This window comes from Camelus ferus, chromosome 28 (genome assembly GCF_009834535.1).
Source record: "Camelus ferus isolate YT-003-E chromosome 28, BCGSAC_Cfer_1.0, whole genome shotgun sequence".
Classification (NCBI taxonomy): domain Eukaryota; kingdom Metazoa; phylum Chordata; class Mammalia; order Artiodactyla; family Camelidae; genus Camelus; species Camelus ferus.
Window position 1 is genome coordinate 63,291 of NC_045723.1, and position 25,187 is coordinate 88,477.

A 25,187-nucleotide genomic window follows, 5' to 3' on the forward strand; every position below is an offset into this window, starting at 1 on the left:
GTGGCACCATGGATAACACTCGGGACTCACTCCCATGTCTGACAGCTCACCATCACCCCTCACCTGGCCCTGAGCTGTTTTCTACAGGTGAGTCTCAGACGTCTATAGAAATACATACATTCGTACACATCACAAACGTACCAGATAAACACTGTGTCATCAGTGTTCTCGCTAATAGTCCATCACATAGAAGGTTTCTTGTCAACAGTTACTCCTACCTCATCTCACCAAATAAAATATAAAGAAGAGAACCAAGGTCAGTAAGAGTCATTGACACGATTCAGTTGTTGCCACCATTTCACAGAACTTAGGATTCTTGACTGTGAATATCCTGGAAGAATCTAGGGTTATGTCCTGAAAAGGCCGTGCAAAGCCCCCCTCACTGTCCCCGGCTGTAGGTTTGTGATGGGCTAACAAACACACGTACCCTTCACCAGCACTGCCACCTGCTCTCAGCAAAGCCCTGGAAACTGGGCTAGGAGGTGTCTACACCAATTCCAACCACCACCCTAGCTTGAAGTTACCACCCTCGAAGCTGACACTGATCCCTTTCACTACATATTTATAGCATTGTGAAGCCCTAGCCATTAATTTCCTTTGACCATGACTCTAGACAACAGAAGCAGCTGAGTTTTTAAATGAATTTCATTCAATCCTCACTTATCTTTGTCCAGGATCGCCTAAACAGTAAATTATATTAAGGTAATCTCCTTTCATTGGGATCACTGAGAACATAAACACAAGGGCAGTGTTTAAGTTAATTTTTCAACAATGAAGTATTTATTTCCTGTTGTAGGAAGGGTAAGGAGACTAAAACACATGGATTATCTGACCCTTCCAATTAGTGGAGACTTGATTTGTTGAACGAAGTCCAGTAGTGAAACATACTAACAAGAAGGTGTACTCACCCCATTCGGAAAGAGTACGATCCACTGTCATTCAGCTCAATGGGCCAAAACTCCAAAACATAATCATGCAGAATAATTCTGGGTGAACTACTTGAGTTCAGCTCAACAAGTCCATGTGATTCATTTTTGTACCATTTTATGGCGGTGGTTTTGTTCTCACGCTCAGATGAAAAGGAGCAGTATTTCAGATAGAAAGGTTCCCCTTCGAAGGCAGTAATGTGCAGACGTGAAGTACAGGTTCCTTCTAAAGATTAGCAAAGTGCAAGAAAAAAAACAAACCCAGCATGACAAAGGTGAATTTCCTCCCTAATGCACCAAGTGAAGAAGCAGGTTGGTAAGGACATCCTGAGAAATCGCAATGTCTCAGTTCTGTGGGTTCTTTTATTTTAGGATCTGTCTTTCTAACTCTAAGAAACAGTCAATCTTTCTAACACAGAGGCACTTTCAAAACATAACTTAACCTATCAAAGCTAGAAGACAGATAAATGCACTGTAATCTTCTAAAAGAAAATGTTCCACATCACATCTTCCTCTCAAGGAAAGCCACCAGAGTCACAGTGTTGCCACACCTACACCAAAACGTCCCTAGTGAGGAGTCTCCATAGGAAAAAAAAAAAAGAAACCTCGAGACCTCAGTTTTTCATCTGCATCATCAGAAGTCTCATGGGTCTCGTTCTCAATCGGTCTCCCTGGCCACTCCCCAGGCAGATGTGGGGATGGTTAACGGTACATCTATGCGTGTGTAGGTCCAGCACCCCTCAAGCTTACCATGTGCGTGATCAAGAATTCATTCATATAATTCACACTGATGAAAAATTCATATTGATTCACTCCAAATCGGGGGACCTGTCACTTCCCCTTTCTGATCTCTCTCTCTCTCTCCCCACTTCCTTCTTTCTCAACTAACCCAGGTAACTCTGGCTTTGGACTTTTCTCTGATCCTTCTGGTTACACAGGGTCACCACCTGCCTCCTCCTTCACTTCCAACAGCTCAAAGTCACCATGAGTGGACCTTCCCTGTATCCTGTCCTCCTGCAGCTTCCTTTGACTGCATTTTGAGAATGAGAATGAGAACCCTTACGCTGGGCATAGCAGTTCTCAGGGGGCATGGAGATCGTGCCTTCTCTATGGTTGGGGTTTATTTTGCAAAGCAACCGTCTGGTTTTAATTCAGTGTTGTTAACCACAACGTAAAGAGGAAGTGGCTCCAACGGGAGAAGCAATTCTTTGAAAACATGGATGTCAAACCTACCTCGAAGCGTAAGAGTTAATGAGTCTGGTGGTTGTTACGAAATCTCTATCTTACAGTTCAGGACTTGAACTTAGAAAGTGTGATACATGTGTAAATGCGGGTGTTAGTTTTCACTGACACCCCAAAGCACGGTACTTCATTAAGAACTTAATTTATTTTCCTGTTTTAGAGGCATAATATGCGTATAACAGAGTACAAAAATCATACGTTACACGCTCCTTTGGTCTGGACCACTGATGCATCTGTTTGTCTAGGTTGGGAATCCATGTTGCTGCATGTAGCGGTGATTTGTTCTTTTTTTTCATAGTTATGTGGTATCCAATTGTGTTAGTATTTGACAATTTATTTATCCATTCTAACAGTGTTGACTGTCTGGGTGACCTCCAGGTTTGAGCCAATCTTTAACAAGCTTCTATGAACCCCCGAATTTGTACAGACATAGGCACTCATTCCTCTTTGAGGTGGTCATCGCGTAAAGGAACCTGGTCTGGGATGCTTTCTCTCCAGGGCGCACAGTCGGCAGTTGAAAGTTCACACTCCCCAGGCAGCGAATGGCTTCAGAGGTCTAATCTTATGTTTAACATTGCAGGTTTTGTTGATTCGAAATGGTTTTTGATTAGAGACATGAATGGAGTTCAAAGGGCGGGGACAGCCCAGCACACACTCCCAATCTTACCCGAATGGAGCACGAGGACCTAACCTCTCTGCAGTGATGTCTGCGTTTGGAATTGTCTTGAGTCAGGACAGTAACAGGGCTACCTAACTTCAGCAAGGGCTAAATGAATCCGACTCGTGGAAAACTCACATCTGCCTAGAGTGAACCGTGCATGAAAGGTGCTTTTCAGACACCTCAAAGGACAGAGAACTGGGACCTTAGCTTCCTTACAGCACAGGTCGCATGGCTATTTTGAAGCCTGCAACATGTTTTTACTGTAACTTGGGGGCAAGGTTGTCAGTGTATGTCCATAGAGCAAGGGGCCCTTTCATGTGACGCACACATTCCGGCACCTTGGTCTCTCTCACCTGTTCGGACAGGTCCTTCCATACAAGAAAAGTAGATCTGCCTCTTTCCTTCAGCATCTGGGTAGCTTTGCACTGTTCAGATCTCAGCAATACACAGACCCATTAGGTACCTATTCCCCAATATTGGACCTGAATTATTTGAAAGCTTCGGTGACCTAACTGTAATCTCTTCATCAGTAATTCTCAATGTGTGGGATATGAGCTCACGCCTTCCCTCTCCCATTCAGTAGATCACGACAAACCAATCATTGTGCCCCTACTTTCTCCTCCCAAAGCCTGTGAGGACCTTGTCAATCAATCATGGAACTCATCTTCAGAGATCCCTGCTCAGGCCTCAGGATCCTTCTGAATGAGCTCCAAGCAGTGACAGCTGATGAATTGAAATGGGTACCTGACACCTGATACAAATTCTGCCTGCCTTCCTGGTCCACCCAATCTCTTTCTTATATGCTCCCTCTAACTTGAATATTTTCTTTAAGATCTGTAAGGTATTCTCGTTTCTTCATTACCTAAATAAGTAGGTGGATCTTTGCCTTCATGCCGGGGCGGAAATTAAGTGTGCAAAACTTTCTAAAACTCAGTAGTAAAGATGGCTGTGATCTCTTCGGTTGCAAACAGCATGAAGCAAATTTTCAGCTCAGACAGTTTCGTGATGCAAGTGTTCACATCCTCTTCTCTCTGTGTAAACTCACAGAGCTGAACTTTTTCTTTATCAGTGACCCCATACGAGTCTTTCCTTGACCCCACTCCTATGAATCTTTTATTCTCTAGGCTAGGGGTACCAAATGGCTGGCAACTTTCTAAAGTAAAATTCTAAATCACAAATTTTAAAAAATTCAGCATCTTCAGTGGTCACCTCCACCTAAAAAAGCAAAGCTCTGATATTCCCTCTAGACTACCAACGGAGTATGTTTGTGACTGATTACAGTGACTTACCTGAAGTGCCCAAAAACGTAAGCACCAAAAGTGCCAAAGGTATTTCTGTACGATGCATGTTTAGGATTTGCTTCCAATGGTTTCTCTGGAAAACAGAATAAGACGAGTTCAGCCAAGGATCTCAGACAAAAGCACACCTGTCTGATGAAGGAGGTTTTAAAAAGTCTTGTGGCAAACAAGCTTTTGAAAATCAGCCCAGCAAATTTTCACATCCCTCAATCCAGTCACTAGTTTTCTTTAGTACTTTCAACCATGTATAATGATTAACATTTCAAGGCAACAAATTTGGGAAATCCCTAAATAATGCAATTTTTCTAATACAACAGAGTCTGCTGTGTTTTTGTCCTGGTCAACTGAATCTTACCTCCAAGGTCAAGGTGGGGGACAACAGTGTTTCCAGAAAATCCATCCTATGAATGAACGGTCTGCCCATGTAGAATTGTGTGTGTGTGTGTGTGTGTGCCAGCTGCCTTTTTAAAAAAATATCGATCTCCTTTCTTCAGAACTAAGTTTTTCATAAGTTAGGAACTAAGTCTGTTTTGTTCATCACCGTAGCACCAAAGTCAATGCCTTGCACATAGTAAGCACTCGTTAATGCTTGTTAAAGAGGAATAGGGGTGTGTGTTTGTGTGTGTGTGTGCTCGAGTTTACACTCACGTGACCATAGTGTTTATTCTAGAAAATGGAGGCACAAAATGGGGATTTTCTACAACCCAGATCCCTAATCTACATCGACTCAATGAACTCAAATCTGCTGAATTTCGATCCTACTCCAAACCATCACTTGTTCTACTAATTACAAATTGAGAGAGAGTGTAAGAAGGATATATTGGGGCTCAGCCACCGAGTCTGAGTATTTCATAAATAATCCCATGTCCCTTGTGTACCAAACATCTAGCCCCACTGGACAGAGGAAGCACAGCAGGATGGAAAGAGCTTGGTTTCTGGGATGCACAAAACCGGGCTGGGATTCCTGCTTGCAGTCTTGACAAGCTGCACAACCTTGGGCAAGATACTTAGAAGTCACAAAGCCTGTCTGTTGATTAACAAAATGGGGTTGATAAGAAGGCCTAACTCCAAAAGTATTAAGTGATTAAATGAGCAAATATATTTATGAAGGCTTCCTGGATGCACGGTAGCCTCTCAGCCCCCAGTAATTCTCCCAACAGCTGTCACTCACCTCCCATATGAAAACAGAGCACGGTTAGTGCCCAGACCCTTGACAACATTTAATAGCTGAGGTGCCAAGCCATTTACATCAACCCTTATGAGTAATATCACCAAGCATTTGATGTAATTTCCAAGAGATAATAATCAATAATGTAAAGACAAAGGGGATAAGTACATATGGAAAGTACCAGCCATTCATCACCAAATTAGAATATGTCTGTGGTTTGAAATCAGCCCCCACCCACACACGTGCACACACACACACTTTATTATTAACTATATCCTCCTACCTCGGGTAAAATGAAAAGTGTCGTTTCCTCTGGTTGAGGTCGACACAGTCTTATAAAGGGCACTGTTGGGGTTTTTCTGTTTTTTTGGTTTTTTTTTTTTTAATTTTCAGGGTCTACTAAGAGATAAAGTTATTATGAGAAATTCAGCATTCTTCTGAGTTAACTCTCAGTTTCAATATGAAACATGTTAAGATCCCAATATACAGATTAGCTGATATTTGCACTGCTCTGTGTGTGTCTGTGTATATATATAATTTTTAATGTACTTGTGGATTTAAAAGATTAAGATATTAAATAATGGAACTCATTTCTAAAGGAAAAGTTATCCTGAGAAATGTCATAGATATTATGTTGGAGAATATAAATATTACATTTCTTGCATGTAGGAATTTTAGTGTGTGTGTTTTTTTTTCAGTGTTATGTTTGAGGTTGATACCATTTTTTTCGGTCTTTCTGTAATTTTAAAATTTCTCCTCCTCTTTCTTTCTCTCTTTCTTTCTTTAAAAGCTTTCCTGATTTCTAGATTACTGTAAGCCCACTGTACGACATTTACAAAATGAAGATGGAAAAGAAGCAAATAATCTCAACATGCACCATACTTTGGTCCTTTCTTGTATTTTTTTTTCTATATATTTTCAAATAAAATATTTAAATAATTTCATATCTTGCAGTTCCTACTTAATCAAACAGCTTTTTCTTATGTCACAAAATACTCTTGGTTAACATCATCTTACCTGCCACGCAATACTCTTTCATACAGATATTTCAATTTACAAGACGTATTTTACTATAAAATAACCCCCCTGGCCACCTCCCCGTGTAAGGCTACGAGTCAGTTTTTGGAGCATGGCTTTTGGAGCCAAACTGGCTGGATCTGAATCCTCACTGCACTCCTTACCAGCTGAATAGCATCGGGCCAGTCACTTACCATCTCTGTTCAATTTCTTTATCCATGAAAGGGGGTAACAACACTGGCTCCCAGAACTGATGGGAAGGTGGCCAAGTGTCTGACCTGCTATTGTCTGTCTACATTTCTTACTCTCTTCTTGGTGCTACTACAATCTATAAGTCAAAGCACACATTTTTAAACATGAAAATGCATTCTTACATGTTGTAAGAATTCACACCCCCTCAGCAGCGCAGCACAGTCTCTCTCCACCACATCCACATGAGCACCGAGCATTCTCAGTCTTTAAATCTAATTAGGCATTTAAATGGGTAAAATGGTATCTCATGGTTTATCAGTTTGCTTTTTTATTGGTATAAATGAGGTAAAATATTCATCATGTATTTTAGCTATTTCATTTCCTTGTCTTCATGCTTTTTGTCCAGTTCTTAAATGTTCAGCGTTTTCCCCAACGTGTTTAGTTTTCCTTTTCAATTCCTCTTTTGATGTCTTCACAGATGGACGATTTTACATTTATGAAGTCAATCCTATCATTCTTTTGCTTTGTGATTTTTCCTTAACTTTCACATTTAGAACATTCCTTTCCCCTCAATAATCTGATAGATACTTACCTGTGTTTTCTTCATTTGTATGGCTCAGTGGGCTTTTTGCATTGCATTTTTTTATCCATTAACAATTAATTTTGCTGTTTGGTATGATGACAGGGTCTAACTTAACTTATTTTCCCCAAATGGCTACTACTTATTTCTCTGTCATTAGTTAAACAATCCTGTCTTTCCTTTAAAGTTGGTTGATACTGTAGGTATAAGGTACAGGGCTTTCCTGAGCAATTTATGGAAAATCTAACATCTGCTCAAGGGCAAATACACACACACGCACACCACCCTCTTTCTCTGTCTCTGCTCTCCCAGCTTGCTTTGTTTTGCTCTCATAACACTTATCACTAGCTGACATATTATTATTTTAGGCTTGCTTTTTTGTTTGTTTTTTGCTGAATTGATGAATGCATTAAATTCATAAAATATATACAGTTTGGAGTCTTAGGTGATTATCTGATCCATCGTGGAAAGATTAAGACAACCTTCTACCTATGACATGCTTCTTAAATCATAACATCCTGAGAAGTTATGTTTTAACAACTGGGGCACTCATTCTTACCTGGAGCTTGGAAAAAAACAATGGTGGCTAGGTTCCACCCAGACATCTGGAGTACAGCCTGGGTGATTTGTAAACTCCTCTAGGTGATCCCAAGATATAGCCAAGGTAGGGAGACCCTGATCTAGGGGACTTATTTGTATACTTAAAAGTAATTTTAGCAGGAAAGGGTATAGCTCAAGTGGTAGAGCGCATGCTTAGCATGCACAAGGCTCTGGGTTCAATCCCCAGTATCTCCTCTAAAAACAAATAGATGAATAAACCTAGTTACCTCCCCCCCTCAAAAAATAAATAAATAAGAAATAAATTTTTTTAAATTTAAGAAAAGTAAATTTAAAATATCTTAAATATACATTTAATAACAATACCTAATAGTTAAGATACATAAATATATGTGCATGAATATGTGTATGTGTATATATGTAGATACATATGTTCATATGCATACACACACACAAACACACACACAAAGAATACTCACAAACTTACCCTCAATCACCCAATGGCATGAAGTTTTCTCTTAATGAAAAAGATTCTCTTCCAAAACCTGTGTGACCTTGGGCAAGGGTCAGATACAAGAGGACCACTCTCTCTGCCCCCAGGGCTGCACAGTTCCAACACCACCCCTTCCCCGAGCGTCCAAACGTCCAGCTCCTGAGCCCCTCGCTCTGCCGGACTTCCGTTCACAAACCCTACCCCGAACAAAAGTGACCGCTCTCTAGAAAAAACAGTTCACAGAAGTTCAGGAGTTGTTAGGCCACTTCAAAGTTCTTTCTGATCAAGAGCCTGAGACTCGATCAGATGAAATGTTCAAGTTCAAATTGCAGAGGATTACACTGACTCACACACTAACAGATGGAGATCGCCTCACTCTGATTAGCGTTACAGACATGTAACTGAGCGCCTCCTAAGAGAACCTGCTGATGAGAATCATACCAGCAGGGCTCCTTCCTTTCGTCCTTCCTTCCTTCCTTCCTTCCTCCTCCCTCCCTTCCTTTCTAATTAACTGGGATTTTTCTAATAGAGATACTGGGGATTGACTCCGAGACCTGTGCATGCAAAGCGCGCAGTAACACTGAGTTACAGCCACCCCCTGATTTTTATGAAGTGTCCTTAATTTCTGCCGCACAGCACCAGTGGTTTTTGAACGTAATTCTTTCTCTGCAGCGTTTCATTCATCCCTTAAGGAGACAAAACAGCCAAACGCAAAGAGGGGAAAGGTGATCCTGGACATCTCACAGACACAAAGCGTGCACGCACGCACACACTTCCACTCTAAGGGAAAAAGAATTTGTGTGGAATTAGGTTTCTCAAGGCCAGGGAGAGACACCTGCGTCTCACAGTCCTTGTCACACAAATGTCTGCTGTCATTACCCCTGTGCCCCCCCCCCCGCATGCCTGTGCTAGTCGTGCTGGGGAACCACCCTCCCCACTTCCAGCTGCCAGGTCCCCTCGGTCCTTGCAACCTGCCTCAATGTTTGCCTGCTTAAGGAAGCTCTCCAACTATCCCAGAACCTCTCAAACCCAGTTTCCCCCAAATTTACCTTCTCCCAGCCCATCCAAGACCCTTGGATTGAGAAGTGTGCCCCCCGCCCCCATCCCCACACTGCACAGCGCTCTGTAATACGGGGACAGGTGCCTATCTCTGACCGGACTTCCTCCGCGGGGATTTGTCTGATAACTGTCATGCAGCCCAAGGGGTTCCAACTCCTGGAGGCAGCTCGGATCAAGGCAAAGGCTTGGAGTCAAGAAAATCTGGGTGTGAGTCTGCTCTCTATTGATCAGCAGCTGGATGCCCTTGGATAAACCACTGAACATCTCTGTGCTTGCGTTTACCTCCTTGCAGGAAGAATTCTTCATCCCGCCTGTAGGAGGAGTAAGTGACAATAATGCATCTTAAAGATTTCTATAAAGTGTCAGACACCAGTTAAGTGTTTAATACATGAAAACCATCACTTATCTTAGCTGTTCTCACCTTTCCAGAAGAAAAAAAATTGGGGGGAGGACTGTTTTTAACCTCTAAACTATACTATCAGGGAAAGTTGATGACGCTGAAATCACCAGTTTTTCGTGTACACACACACAAACACACACTCACACACACACACACACACCCTGCCCCCGAGGCTGGGTTGCCCCTCGCCCCCCGGCCGGCAGCAGGGGGCAGTGGGAGGGGGTGTGGTGGCAGGCAGGTCTGCCCTTACCTCCAGGCGGGCGTCCCTGGGCTGGGGCGGGGCGGCTGTCCCCCCTTCACACGGGGCGCGATGGCAGAGGTGAGAAGGGAGGTGAGAAGCAGCAACCGCTGCCCCCCTAGCTCCGCGGAACGAGAAAGGAGAGGAGCCGCAAGTGTGATGAAACAGATAAGACAACTGGAGAAGGCTGAAAAAGAAAAAGAAAACGAGAAAAAGGAACAGAAAGTATGCGGAGAGAAAAGGCGTCTGGCGAAACTCGGCTGCGGGTGGGGCGCTGCTCCGGGGCCCGCGCCGGGGCGGTGTTCCGGGTCTGAGATGCTCCGGGCCGGGGGTCCTCCCAGTCTGGCGACGCTCTTCGGTGGGGATGCTCCGGGTTGCTGGCCCTCCGAGGCAGGGATTCCCCGGCCTGGGGATGCTCCTCGGTGGGGGCGCTGGGGTCCTGCGCGCTCCTGGTCCGGGGCGCTCCGGGGCGGGGTGCGCGCTCCTGGCGGCGCGCGGGGTACCGGCTCCTTCCGCCCTGAGACCCGCCCTTGGGTTCCGGGAGCGGCTCGATGGCGGGGGCGACGGCGCGCAGCTGGAAAATCCGGCGCCTCGCCGGGGCCGCGGGGGCTGCAGGCCCGGCGGCGCGCCCGGGTCCCGGGAGCTCGCGGGCGGTGGGCGGTGACCCGGCGACCTGCGGGCCGGAGAGTGAGCGCCCCGGGGCGGCCCCTCCGCACCCTGGGGCGGCCGGGGGTATAGATTTACGTTATAGGATATCGAGAGGCATAAATAACTGCAGATCCTTTAGACAACCTTCCAGAAAGATGATTTCTTTCCAGGTAAGATTCTACAAGGAATTGAACGGCAGTGAGTTCAAGACGACACTCAAGGGTCGGGAGCGCAGCCTCCTTTTGCAGTTAAATACGAAATCACACACTTTACACAGCATCTCAGTTGAGAGTAGGATCTCCAGCCACGTGCAAAATCTGAGTTCTGATAGGACTCGCAGCCTGTAGGTGCCTCAGCCCTAGCTTTGATGGGCTGAGCCCCCAGAGGGATGTGAACGGTAAGGAATTCAAGAGAGTAGCCTTGGCTGTGCAAATTAACTTCAGTTTTACCAAAACAGTTCTGCCAAAATGTGCTACTCATTTCATAGAAAAATTACAACAAGCGAAGTTTATCAAATTTTTAAAAAATTGCTTTAATTGGGAGATATGTACTGGCATGGCCATGGCAGAATCATTTATAATGATGACCATGTAAATTGGACACATCACCTGCAGCACAACCATGAGATGGAACACTATGAGTGTTTCAAAATGTTAAAATTTAAATGACACGTCAAATGCTTTTATCATAATGTTGAGTAGATAAAAGTGTAAAGACTACACATTGTGTGATCCCTGCTATATATATGGTGCATTGAATTACAAATTAACATTTTTTAAAAATGCAAGTTTACCCAAATGTTTAAAAGTCATAATCTTAGGATGATGGATTCACAAATAATTTTTGTTATTTTTCTTCTATTATACTTTCTGTTCTTCTGTAACTTTTTCAGTGAGAAAAAAAAATCTCTAAAGAGAATAAAAATATATGAAAGAAATTTTAGAACTGAAAAAAAAGATTGTAAAAAAAAACTGATCATAATGATAATCGAGTAACTGGGGAAGAAACTCCAACAAAACTAGCAATATTGATACAATAAAACATAAGCATCTGGTCAAATAATGTCTAATAAATTCTAGCATGTTGGGAACAAAGCTTAGCACCAATGTTCTGTTCGAGGGGATTTGAGTGTTCTTCAAGATTACCTGAAAATTTAACTCTACAACTTTCAGGTTTGATGTTCAACATGTAAAATATTGATGAGGAATAAGGAGAGAGAGGGGAAGAGGTAGTGAGAAGAGGTTGGGCCATGATGGAGAAGGACCAGCCAAGGAAGATGGGGGAGAGAATATACGGTGGAGAGAGAGGGGCTGAGAATAAAAATCTCTGGACATTTTACATCCACCCAGAGTCAGGGAAATGGAAATACAGTTAGTGCATGAAACCTGAGCTCTGAACACCCTTGACATTTTTACTTCTCTGGTACACATCGGGTACAGTGTCTGTGACCCAGCTGCGAGGGGTTCAGACCTACAAAACCAGGCATGTTGGCCATCAGAGCAAGGGCCGCCACCCCTGGGCTCTCAAGGATGCCTAGCTGGGAGTCTTTCTTGGAGGTTTGCTTGGCACAGGCATGTGGTACCTCAGGTGCTTCCAGAACTTGGAATTGAGGGACCGTTTGTTGGCCACGTGGTCCTCCCTCCACTTGAGGGTCCCCTGCACTTTGACGAGGTGCTTGAGGGAGTCCTGAAGCTCCTCCAGCTGCAGTCCGCCGGGCGGGCACAGAGCCTCCATCTCAACCAGGATGGCCTTGGAGTCGTTCTGGAGGAGGGCGCTGTGCAGGGCGACCCCCCGCTCGTAGGCAAACTCCTTGCTGTGCACGATGTCAGGAGTCAGGATGAAGATGTGTCGCCTGCTCTGCTGGATGCAGGTTTCCATGGCAGTGGCTGCATCTAGGAACAAAAGACACAGACAGGGTGTCCCAGTGTTGTGTCTGTAAGTCTAATGCTTTGATCATAAATATTCTGAACTTTAAGAAAAACTCTTATTGTTATAATCAGGTGTGAGATTCTGATACTGATCAGGTCGCTTATTCAGAAAGGTGGGCGTGTACACGGATAGAGGACTTGTTGTGTCATCTTACATCTTTCACTGTGAGAATATCAACCCCACGCCCTCCTCTTTCCCAGGCAGGCGGGTCCTAACTAAACAGAGTCCTTCAGTTCAAGGTGAACATTGAGAGATTCAGCAGGAGACTTGGAATTCAGGCTCATTAGCTACATACTATCTTCTTGGGATATTAGCTTCCGTGTTATAAAAGGACTTAGAATTTTAACTCTCATATCAAAGAGCACAAACTCAGGAACCCTTGCTTCTCTGAATTGACTTAATTCTCCAGGGAGTCCTGGGTCCAATCCACGCCCCCTCCCATAGTCTCAGTTTTAGAAGCTGATTTGATCAGACTAGAGAAATCTTAAGAAAGATCGGATTCCCTCATCAAGTCAGTGTTTGTAGAGCATCAGGTTCACTGTGACTCACTTCACTTCTGGGTGGGCTGAGAACATGTAAAACACTCAGTTCTCAGGGCAAGGAGGTACCAGCGTGATTAAGGAGGCACAACCATGAACAAAACAACTCAAGATGTTCTTACAGAGTGGTGGCTAAAGACCGCCAATCGACGAAGTCGGCAGTAAGGAAATGAATGTCAAACAGTGCCAGACAAACACCTTGTGTCAGTCAGGATCCTAAGAGAAAGCATGGCACACTCGAAAGGACTGAGTAAAGAGACTTTAGTGAAGATGTGGGCAGAGCCAAGGGAAATCAGTGAGGAATGGTGCAGAGCCCCACAACTGGGCATACCGGGGAGCCAGGGCCACCCACCACGTGTGAACGGGAGGGAGCGGTTACGGTGCCCAAGCTGTGTCGTGGCTGAGGAGGGCTGGCCGACAGGAGCCAGGGCTCCAGCGGAGAGGTGCACAGCTACCCTGGCAACCCCATCCGGACCGGGCAGGGGTGCGTCCTGCCCTCTGAGCGCCTGCCAGTGTCTCTCATTAGCCAAACCCAGCGTGGAGCAGAGGGCAAGGGGCTGATGGATTCCATGAGGGTCAGCCATGCAGAGCCACTGGATAGAGAAGGGTACAGAGTGGATTTGAAGGAACAGATGGAAAGTAACTGTCATGGGAAGAAGTACACTGCATGAGCCCGTCATGAACTTTTTCTAAGGGAAGAGCGAAGTTTGGTGTTGTTTTATTGGATTTTGTTTTACTTTGGTTGAAGCAAGTTCAGAGGACGTACTTGAGAGAGGGGAGGTGGGAAATCTTTCCAAATGAAATACAGCACAATCAAGGCAACAGAAGCTTAGTGCCAGCAACCTGGCACTCATGTTTGGCTGGGGAGGGTTGTAACTAGAAATGAGATTGGTCACCTGCTATGATGTCACCGTCTGCATGTCACCATCTGTGATGTCACCAACACCTGCAGCCTCATGAGCAGAGGTTGAACATGCAGAGAGCATCTGAGCACCACGAGAGTCCTCTCTGCTTGCACAGGTAACCAGTGGGGAGAGCTGAGGAAGAGGGGGACCTCCAGGGAGACTCTGCTTACGTTGTCCTGAACTGTGCACTTTGTATGTCTCCCAGGCTGGTACGAGGCCATTAATGTGACCCAAATATTGCAGGATAAACCAGATTCGCCTGCCGTGTGGACCTTTAATCCTGTAGTCACTTGAACCCCTCTATTCACTAAGAATGCCAGTTTAAACTCAGTCTCCTAAACATTAACGTTGAAGGACTTGATGCTCACGATGTCCCTGACTCATTTACATTCCAAATGCTTCTTGGTCCCTCAGGAATCCGGGAAGGGTTAGAAGGACGGTTCATAGGTACTTGACGTAAATACGGAGAGAAAGGAGAATGACCACTGAAATGCTGGGATTGTGACCCAACTGTCAGAAGCACTTGAAATCGACTAGGAATATTAAGAAACAGAAAACACAATTCTGTTTGTTTTTGTGAGAATGTAAGTTCGCAGACGTTTCACCCATATAAGGAAAACCACAAAGACTTTCTGAGTCCTTTCAAGTATTTTAGCCAGTGCCTCTGGGTATTAGGACAAACTTCTCTGGGTTTTAAGTCCTCCTCCAAATCTTCTAGAGAGGCTAAGGAACTGTGAGTTATCCTAGACGTGGACATAGAGTGAGCTAGGGGCAGAGTGAACTTCTGTCCCTGATGTATGGTGATAAGTTTACCTTCTCCAGGGAGCAGGTCCCTCCCATAGATGCACAGTGTGTAGCCACATTTATTTTCAAGAACGTCAGGCAGAATCTGGTGCACGAAGTACTCCACAGAGCCGGCCCCCTCCGAACCGCTTTTGCAGTTCCGTGGATAGATCACATAAGCATCGTAGACCTTCCCATCTGAAAGTGAGAACAAGAAACACGACTTTACAACTCAGCCCTAGAAACTTCTCATCTGAGTCTTGGTGGACGTTCTTCAGGGAGCTTCGTGGTCATTGGCAAGTGCATCTCATCCCCGCAATTATTCTGGGATCCAGAGATGTTGAAAACAGTCCACTGCTGTCAAATGTCATCAGGGAATCGGTCTCGGTCCCAAAGTCCCCCTTCTTATTGTCTCAGACAGAACAACAGAGAACAGGCAAGAGCCTGACCAGTTTAGTCCCAACCATATCATCAAGTTTGATCGATAATTTATTAATAAGTATTGACAGTCATGGATTAAGGGGCTTTCTGCTGTGTTGGACAGAATTCAGCGTCATCTTTTGTCTTCCCCATGGAGAAGCGAATTTCTCCCGGGGAAGTGAAAGTGCCAAAGGCCAACAGTGGCAAGAGAGTAGAAGTGTTTAAGCGATCTGAGTTTCCCACAGGTCAGACAATTATCTCTAGTTGAGGGACCCACGTGGAGAATCTAGAGTTTATCTGCAGCCAAATGAAAGAATGCTGTGCACCTGCTCACGTCTGGAAAACAGGAAAAAGTTTTGTTCATGTTTTGACTTCCATTAAGTTTTGCCAACACACATTTTCCAAAATGCCCTTTCTGGGGTTGGAGCAGATTTTATTATTGGGGATTTAGTAGGAATAGAAATCCTACTGGGGAGGGGGGGGTGAATTTGAGCTGTTGAGATGAATCTCAGAACCAAGAGAAACGACAAGACAAGATGGAGAGTGTCCTGTGAGTGGATGTGAAAAGGTTTATTGGTAAGATGCTAGCAAGCAAAAGGGAACCTGGGTTTAGAAGCATAGCTATTAAGAAGTTATTAGACAAGTAACCAACAGCCATCATAGGACCTTTCCTTTTGAAGAAAACTTGAAACTTGCCACTTACCTTTCCTAGTTTTGTACGGTCTAGCTACGTCTCTCCAGAGCAGAATAATCTCAATCCAGAACACTTTCAGAATTATCACCAAGACATTGATTAACAATAATAATATGACAAATCCTGCAAGTAGGTAGTAGGTGCTCTGTTGGTCGACTATTCAAAAGACAGAGGGAGGAGAAAAATGATCACTATTATTACTAAAACAAGAAAATAAACGAAAACATGGATTCTGGCTTCCATTGGGAGTACAAGAGATTCATACAAAGGGTGCCCACATGGAATTTACATGGCTGTTGTAAGAATCAGTAAATTAATGTTTACTGAGCCTCAATTCTGTGCAAGGCACAAGACGAGGCATTGTAGGAGATTTTCAAAGCATAAGAGATGCAGAGACACGTGTAAACTTAACTAAGACAGGAAGTGAAAGCATTAGTTTTAGCGAGCAGAGTTTTTAGGAAGGAGAGCTCACTCCATGATGGTCTGGGCAATGAAGGCTCCCTGTAAGATGAGGCCCCTGGAGGATGAGTAAGGTTCAGGTGGCTGCAGGAAAAGAAATGCACTCTTGGCAAGAGAGGATGCTCTGAGCCCAAGGTCAGAGATGGCAGGGAGTTTTCTGAGGAAGGGGGAGAATCCAGTTTGGGGAATTACTGGAATATATAAGTGGAAAAGTGGATCCAGGACTAGGATTCTGATCAGACTCGAAGCTCTAGCTGAAGCAGTTTGTCTCTATTCTGGTCATGGGAGCCAATGAAGAGCGTTGCATGGTTTTTTAGCAAGATTAATCTGATGGCAGTGGAGGGTTAGTCTCTGCAGAAAAGGACCACAGGTACTCAGAGTTGAATGGGATAGAGGTTTCTGCAGTATTGGGGGTGAGAGGTGAGTGGGGTCCAGACTCGTGTGATAATGAGAGAGGAACAGACAAGCCTGGTGTTGGCGGCATTGAGAAGGAAGAATCAACAAGTCTTGGGGACTTACTGCATCTGGGGTTGGTGACTTAGGAGAGCAGGTAAGAAACAAGAGCCATGTAAATCTAATGCGTAGCTGATGAAGTCAAATGACTGGGTTTTAGGTCCTAATTAGACCCTGGATTTCCCTTCTGGGGAACGTTATTTAGCCATCACTGAGCCTTTATCCTTACTCATTGCTTCACAACGTATGTGTGCAAGGTGGCCCCATCTTCCGTGTATCAGATACAGACAAAGTGAAGGCGAGAACCATGCTTACCACTAGGATTTATGGCTCCTTTACGTTTACGTCCTTCTTTAAGAACTGTTAACTCTCCAATCTTAAAACAGTCCCACTTAAAGAAAACTGGGCGAGGGCTCTCACGTGAGACTGGGCCACATATTTCTCTTTTCATGTTCATCTGGTCTCAAAGCTTGGGCTGCCAGTTTGGCCAGAGAAAATCACCGGCCCCTATCTGCAAATTCCTCCATCCATTCCTTCGGCTCCCTGAGTCTCCAGCACGGGGAAGGCAAGAATGACCAAGCTGAACTCATTCAACACCGAAAACTGGCCACGAGCTCCATGTCTGCTGTCATCAGTTTAAATGATAAATACTCCCTAAGTCAATTATTTCAGCAGGATTCCTCCCCAGTCCACTCTTACTTAAAGGGCTGTCTGGGTGCACACTGGGCATCCGTATTTCTTGTGGAGGTTGTTGGTAAGTGGTTACACATGCGACTGGCTACTTTCAAATAGAAGACGCTATTCCAAGGCATTGAAGGCAGTTGATGTTCAGTATCTTCCTAAATGTTAGAGACTTTATAAACGTATAAATAATTCCTGTATGTGATGGCCAAACATTGAATACTTTCTGTAAGTGCTTATAAACAGGAAACACTGGTTGCGTTTGAATCCTGCCTCTGTAACGATGCACTTGGTCACTAATCCAACCTCTCTTTGCCCCAGTTTCCTCATGTCTAAAAAGTCTCTTCCTCTTGGGGTTTTGATAAAATAGATGAAAAATTAGATGGGAAAAAATGAAACAGGTCCTGGTGTGTAGGGAGCAATGAATAAATGTGTACTCTTATTATTATTATGGGTATCAAGTATTTAATAATATTTAACACCATGAGGACACAGCGTTTTTGAGTTTTTGTTTTTAAAGTTCAAGACAATGCTGTAGTTTCTTTTATTCTGTGATTAGAAATAAAGGAATTTGGTGTGACCCTCAAGAGCAGCTGTGACAAAAGAGTTTAATTTACACAGTTGCTGAAACAGTGTAACCATGTTGATTTGAAGAAAAATAGGTGGACGGTAGCAAATGCAGATAAATTGAAAGAAGCGAAATCACCAAGTACATGTAACGTGAAAACAATTCCAATGCACAGGGACCCGGAGAACATTCATAAAAGGAGCACGTAAGCACAGAGTGGGCGTAAGGACGAGATAAACAAAGCTGGGGGGGGGGCGTGGCTTCCGCTTTCCTGCGGGGTCCACCGTGCCCACCAGCACCACGAACGTCGCCCTGACATAACATCTCAACACGATCCACATGTCCTGGGGTGACACAGCTATAACTGGCAGAATCCTGGTGACACAAGAAACACGACAGCATTTAAAATCATCGGCAGTAGTCACGTTGCCATTTGTTTTATAAAAACTTACAAACCGGTGGTTAAATTTGAATTAAAACAAAGAACATCCCAAGCACCACCTCAGGCAGAGACTAAACGCTCATATCAAACTGGTGGTCTGTCTTCTCATCTCTCCCAATCATATTGTGCCTTTGTGGGTTTATCCAAATTAATCTGGGCTACACCCCCACTGAGGGGTATAGTCTGGGAGTTTAGCTCTCCCTTTGACTCACTGACAGACACACTGAGTAATTTCTACATAGTGGCACTTGGAGTGACAAGTGTTAAAATATCAAATTTTTCTCCCCACCATTTATCCCACTGGACTAAATGCTCCATCTAACAAACGAGGTGTCTCTACCTGGACAAGCAAACAAGTGAGGGAACTGACAGGCGCCAGGAAGGAAATGTTTGTCAAACTATTTTTGCTGCCATCAGTGCGTGCAGTGAGACATGGAAGGTTTGGGAGAAGACCAGCGTGCCCCTGGGAGTGGGAGCGTGTCCTCACTGACGGGTGTAACGATGTCTGGGTGTGCTGGCGATAAAAACCACAGTGACTGATGGCTTCGTTTCTGTTTTGCATTCCCTACGGTGTATCTTCCTGTTGCCTACACCAGAGACAGGACTTTCTCTCCACCTGCCGCTTCCTTGTAGCCCTGAATATTTGCAAAAGAGGATGTTACATTTTGAGAGATTATATATAGGTCTGAAATTAATCCATTGAAGAGTAGTCAGTTTCATATTTGCCTAATTATATGCTATTGCATCAAGATAGGAGGAAATCAGTAAAAGCATGCTAGATTTAGATAAAACTGCAAACTAACACAACTAATTTGCCCTTCCTAATCTGTGAGTAAAGTTGTTCGATTTAACCAACATAAGTATGTTATTGTTTTATTGTGTCATGAAGCCTGTAGCTAGAGAAAGGGAAGTGTACAAAAACAGCCTTCCTGGATAACTCTGGTGTGTGTTCATTTTTTCATTCAGCAAGTATTCATTGAGCACATGCTTGGTGCCCAGCACTGCCCCACAGCCTGAGGACACACAGATGGGTGAGATGCCATCCCTGCCCTCGTGGCGTTTACAGTCACGTAGAGCAGGGTGTGGTGAGTGCAGTGATGGAGACAGGATGCTGCAGGAATGCACAGAAGGAAGAGGACAATGTATTCCAAACTGGTGGTCAAGGAAGGCTCTTCAGAAGAGGTGGTACCTCAGTTGCGTGTTGAGTAACAGATACAATAAAGCAATGGGCTGAGCTACCAGACTTCCCCTGAGTTCCACCTAAATTGTTTAACTATCATTACAAAGCAGCTCCTAAGATCTTCTTACTGGAATGGGCAGCAATTACACACTTTACTTTTAGTCCACTTTGTCAGCCTCACTAAAATAAATGCATGTTCTTTAGGACAAAAAAAAATACAAATTATAAAAAGGAACATGTTTATGTTAACGACAGTTATAAAACGTAACGAAAGGACACGTTCACAGCTCACTGTTGGTGTGTTTTCCCTCCCACTACAGTGAGACAGAGAGCTAACGAATCAGAAAGCAGAAGGATGGCCAAGGAAGCAGATGGGTGTTGAGGAGGAACCAACAAGAGGAGTGGGAAGGAGGAGGAGGAGGAGGAGGCAGACCCCGTAGAGAGGTAACCAGACAGACGGAAATGTTCCAAGAAGACCAGGCTACAAGTGCTCAGTGTTCTGAAGAGGAGAAGCACGATTCATGAGCCGGACCCCTCTGTTGTCTTGATGGGTCCCCCTGGAACCACACTTCAACATGCTTTTCTCTAAGAAAATGATGTCCGCTCATAGTCGATACAGCAAACTTGGGTGACCAAAGTCTCAGAAACACGCCTTACTTGGATTTTTCCTCCTGAGTCGTACGGTGTGCACGGCCAAGCCGTGGAAATTCAGGGCCAGACAGTTGTAGTTCAGCCACAAATCCTCTTCTTTTACACTTGCTATTCTTAAAACGGTGTTTAGACAAGTCAGCTCATTGCTAGAACTAAAAAGGCAACCTGTTACTTTCAGTGCTTACACTGCAGTTGCAAACTTTCATGAAAGGGAGGGGATGCTTTAACTGAAATTTTAAAATACCTTTGATTTTGCCCTTGCTCCTCTTGGATTCTTGCTTCACCAAAGTTTGCAACCTTGCTTCTGTTCACCTGCCACAGGACCTCAGCCATGATCTGAGAGCCTTTCCCAAAGCAGGCAGAACACGTTATGTTTGCTGGTTTTCCTAGATGAGAAGGAAAGAAATGCATCAATAAAATTAAGTTCTGCAAGTAGTACTTAAGTGCAATGAATTTAAATTTAAATTTAGTGTGAAAACACTCATCGAACACCTAGAGGTGCCATGAGTTGACTCCCATTTCCCTCCCTCATCGTCTGCACCTTCTCTGCCTCCCCCGTCTCCCATCACCTTCATCCCACAGCTCAGGCTGAAGCTCGGCTCCCTTTCCCCTCTCCCCTCTCCCCTGCAGCAGAAACTAAAGAGGTTTATCCGATACTACATTATAATCTAAGATTTCCCTTTACTCTAAATTGCTATTTCTTTTTAACTGCTCCCTTCCCCACCTTTCTCCTCCTACAGAATTCTCTTCATCTCTCTATAGAGAGATGCCTTAGTGGGTAAAACCCTTTTACCTGACTCAACTACAATGCCAGTGTTTAATTGTTCAGTAAAAGCCCTCTCCATCCTCACTGCTGTAACTTGAGACTTCCTCCTTTCAGAACTGAAAGCTTAAGGGCTACCTGCTTCCTGCCTTGGGACAACATTCAGCCATCTCTTACAGAGCCCTTAGTTCCTGGGTCAGGAATTAAGCATATGCCAAGACATGGAAACAACCCAAATGTCCATTGACAGATGACTGGACAAAGAAGATGGATATATACATATATATATATACACATATACATATATGTGTGGAATACTATTCAGCCATAAAAAAGAATATAATAATGCCATTTACAACAACATGGATGGACCTGAAGATCATCATTCTGAGTGAAGTAAGCCAAAAAGAGAAAGAAAAATGCCATATGATATCACTTATATGTGGACTTAAAAAAAAAAAAGGACACAAATGAACTTAAACTACAAAACAGAAACAGACTCAGAGACATAGAGAACAAACTTATGGTTACCAGGGGGTCGAAGGGGTGAGAAGGGATAAATTGAGAATCCAAAATTGGCACCTCTTGGGGAGTGATGGAAATGTTAGCTGTCTTGATTGTGGTGATGGTTTCATTGGTGTATACATCTATCAAAATTCATCACATTGTACATCTGAAATATGTGTAGTTTACTGTACAGGAACCAGGCCACAATAAAGGCGTTAAAAAAAAGAATCAAGTGTCTGGAGGGGTATGAGGAGTTCAGAGTCCCTTGGAAGGTGACAGTGCCATAAACAAACGATGAGAACACAAGGTGGTCCAGTGCTCTAGCAGAAAGACTGACAAAGCGGCACGGGAACACGGAGCGAAGGGTCAGTGCAGGGAGCAGGGCTGCCACAGGTGCCTCTGGACCTGATCGGACTGTGGCTCTGATCCTGCCCTCTGGCAGGCAAGGAGGCTGGCGTGGGGGATTTCACAGACAAGGTGAAATCTGAGCATAGTGTTGAGGGATGAGAAGGAGGGACCACATGGGCAAAGGCAGGGAAGATTGTGGACGTGCTGCAAATCCGTGGACCAACCCTGAGGTGGTCAGCGTGGTCTCGTTTTACATGCTGAGAACTTTGAGTGGGACCCCACTTCTAGTGGGGAGCCAGGAAAGGCAGAGATGGGCAGAGCATAAAGTCTGGCTCCTCATCCCTCTGTCACTGATGGTCCACGCCCCTGGGTGCGTCCTATCTGAGCCAAAGTGTCCACAAGCATACAGTGGGGACACTGTCTACCGCCTGGATAAAAGTGAGAGGGAAACGAGACAGCACACGTGAAGGCAGCGTGAGTTACAAAGTGCAGCACAGATGGAAGTGCTGAATATTGCTGTGGCCACGTACTCCTACTATTAGCGAGTGCCTGAGGTGGGTGTTTCCAAACATGACGTCTCATTTAATCCTCAAGATCTGCTATGCTAATGGCCTGACCCGCAACCCCCGCCCCCCACCCCACCGCTTGGGGAATTCAGAACAGGGGTCATATGGAAGGATTTTCCATGCAACACTGACAGCATTCAAGTTTTCTTACCAATCTCCACTTCCCTTGTTTCATTTTGTGAAGGGGCTATAATCACTGGAAACAGAGAAAAGCCTTGCTCACCTGAAATTAAAGATGAAAAGAGAATAAAAATACTAGGAGCGCAATTGGTGGTCATCACTGTAAACCTTGTATTTTCATATTTCTGTCCTATTTCATAGTGATGTTTCTCACATTTTTCTGCCAGTGACCCATGGCCACAAATACACACACACACACACACACACACACACACACACACAAATGTAACAAAAACATTCAAGTAATACTTCCTTTTACAACCTGTGATGGTTTTTGTCATTTCTTATTCTCTTTTTCAATCATTAAAAGAAAGGCTGTCCAACCTATTAAATTAGTTGCAGTTCTGGAGAACAAGCATCGTGCTAAAGGGAAGATTTCCAAAGATTCATGAAAATGATAAATATGTTAAGTCCACACTTCTGCTCACGCCTTTCCGCCCACGTGGCCCACTGTCTCAGGAGGTTCTAATCCCCGTGGCACTGATGGCTAGAGACAGTGAAAGGGGGTCTTCTGGGGCCAGGCTGCATTCCCGCACCCTTTGATTCTCACTTATTTCAGGACAGTGTAATCAAGGAGCGCTGCGGGCTTTGCTGTGAAGCAGCAAGAGGCACTGACAGAAGTACGGCCTGCCACGTCCGTGTTACAGCAGTGGAACACTGTTGGAAAAACCCCACAGGAAACCTTCTCTCCACTGCTGCTCTGCCCTAAGAACTCCACCACCCATTCAGGAGCCGCTTCACCTGCATCCACAGATCGAGCTATGCTGAGGAGACCAGACCCCCAACTCCTTGGAGATTTGACGTGCTTGATTGTGAAGTCTTGCCCCTTGACAGGACTTTTACAGAATATAAAGTAAATTTGAAAGAAAGAAGTTAGAATTAAATGACCTACTTGAGGTCACTGATGATGTTGAATGCACAGCAAATCAAGATTGGAAACCACCCAATGATATCTGCGTATCTCTGCATAAAACTTCTCACTAAACTTCTAATCCAGTTAATTACAATAGAGACTAAATAGATTGGTTTTTTTTCTATTTGCAGAACCTCTGACAACAAGTTGGGAGGAGGAGAGTTAATCTTGTTCTCCAAATAGCACCCAGCTCACTTAATCTTTGAAAAATGAAACCATAGAGGAGAGAACAGTTACAGCTTTGGATTCGTAGAGTAATTTCCCTCCAAACTGTCTTAAATCTTGATAGCGCATTTAGAAAATCTCTTGCGTCATAGTGGTGAGTATGTGAGATAAGATGAGACAAGAGGAATTTCGGGGAGGAGGATGAAGCAAAGGCAGACCGACAAGGGCTCAATATCTCTCATGTTATCTTTCTTCAAGCTTTGCAGTTTGTTAAACTTGGCAGCTTACCGATAACTGTGAATGACCTGGTTGCTGTCACGCTGTAACTGACACCATTTTCATTGTGCATAAATTTGCACGTATAATCACCGGTGTCCTGGCGAGTCGCGTTGTCAATCAGCAGATATGACTTGTGTGCTTGGTACCTTGATCCTCGAAGAAGGGCACAGTTCTGAAACACAATTCCAGTCCATATGCAATAATTCTCTCCTTACGTCTGTATTCATCGTGTGACTTTACTCCGTGTCCCACGCATCTCTTACCCTAAACCACTCAACAGGCGCCGTCCAATTGTAGAGGTCAATTGTCGGACAATATATTTTGGAATTTTTTTCTGACCCAGATGTTGTGGAATACATCAGATAATCCGGAATACTGCAACCTGGTGGTTTCTTATAAATGGTGACATTCACATATCCCGTCTTATTGGAGGTAGGACTATTAAAATAAGCCAAAAACCTTTTCTTAAATCACTTAGCGTTATGAAATAACGTCATGCAACTCTTTTACTTAATATTGCTTTTCTTCTTAAAACAAGTGATGTATGCTTGTTATTATTTTATAGTGATTCTTAGTTTAAATTAATCACTGAAATTTAGGGTTTTAAATACTTTTGTTACATTTGAGATAAAACATAACTCTTACAGTAACCCTAAAGCTGACTTCCTCACTGTTTCTTTGTATACTGTCTGTGCTGTAATGCCCAGGGAGAACCAATATAATTAAAGACAATGAGTATTTATTAAGAGTTACCATTCGTAGTGGTAACACTACCTCACTTTAGTCTCACAACTGTCCTTCAAAGTGGGTTTATAGATAGAGAAGTAACTTGCTGGCAACACACAGCTAACTAGTGACAGACCATGAATTTGAAACAAACCCTGTCTGATCTCAGAATCTAGGCACCTAACTATACACATCTTGCCTTTCGACAGTTCACCTGACACCTTGGATGTGCCAAACAGGCACAAAATCACAGACATTTGACAGTTTACACGTAGGGTAAGTGACCTGCAGGCACACAGTCTCACGTTACCCTCCGGGGCTTGCCCCTCGGATCGACAAGAGTGGGAAACAGCCCCTGACACACACTGCAGACCTCCACATGCCCAGCTCCTAGGTTCCTGTGTTTTGCGCTGGGCTGTTCTGATCTGGAGCCCCACATGAGCGACTGCTCTCAATTCTCTTGGTCACTAAAAGAGTTAGGTCTTTTTCCAACTGAGCTAAAAATTAACCCCTGCAATTAATCATCCCAACAGTTAGTCACCATCACCCAAACCCC

The 25,187-nt window shown here is 44.2% G+C and overlaps 2 protein-coding genes across 4 annotated transcripts in view; both read right to left on the reverse strand.

Moving 5' to 3' along the window:
• Positions 1-10,590, reverse strand: part of IL18R1 (interleukin 18 receptor 1) — a 32,476-nt gene extending 21,886 nt beyond the window's left edge. Inside the window, exons 1-3 of the mRNA XM_032469581.1 lie at positions 9,845-10,590; positions 4,119-4,203; positions 909-1,152 (exon numbers count right to left, since the gene is read on the reverse strand). Of these exons, the coding sequence (XP_032325472.1) occupies positions 909-1,152; positions 4,119-4,176 (302 nt within the window). The 5' untranslated portion in view covers positions 4,177-4,203; positions 9,845-10,590. The remainder of the gene's footprint in view (positions 1-908; positions 1,153-4,118; positions 4,204-9,844) is intronic.
• A 204-nt stretch (positions 10,591-10,794) lies between these two features.
• The window catches only part of IL1RL1 (interleukin 1 receptor like 1), a 28,638-nt gene continuing 14,245 nt past the window's right edge, over positions 10,795-25,187 (reverse strand). For all 3 annotated transcript variants that reach the window (XM_014561205.2, XM_032469582.1, XM_032469583.1), the window contains 8 exons: positions 24,169-24,343; positions 23,915-24,077; positions 22,520-22,591; positions 20,429-20,570; positions 20,191-20,336; positions 15,760-15,906; positions 14,667-14,834; positions 10,795-12,372 (listed from right to left, as the gene is read on the reverse strand). In XM_014561205.2, the coding sequence (XP_014416691.2) occupies positions 12,014-12,372; positions 14,667-14,834; positions 15,760-15,906; positions 20,191-20,336; positions 20,429-20,570; positions 22,520-22,591; positions 23,915-24,077; positions 24,169-24,343 (1,372 nt within the window). In that variant the 3' untranslated portion in view covers positions 10,795-12,013. The remainder of the gene's footprint in view (positions 12,373-14,666; positions 14,835-15,759; positions 15,907-20,190; positions 20,337-20,428; positions 20,571-22,519; positions 22,592-23,914; positions 24,078-24,168; positions 24,344-25,187) is intronic.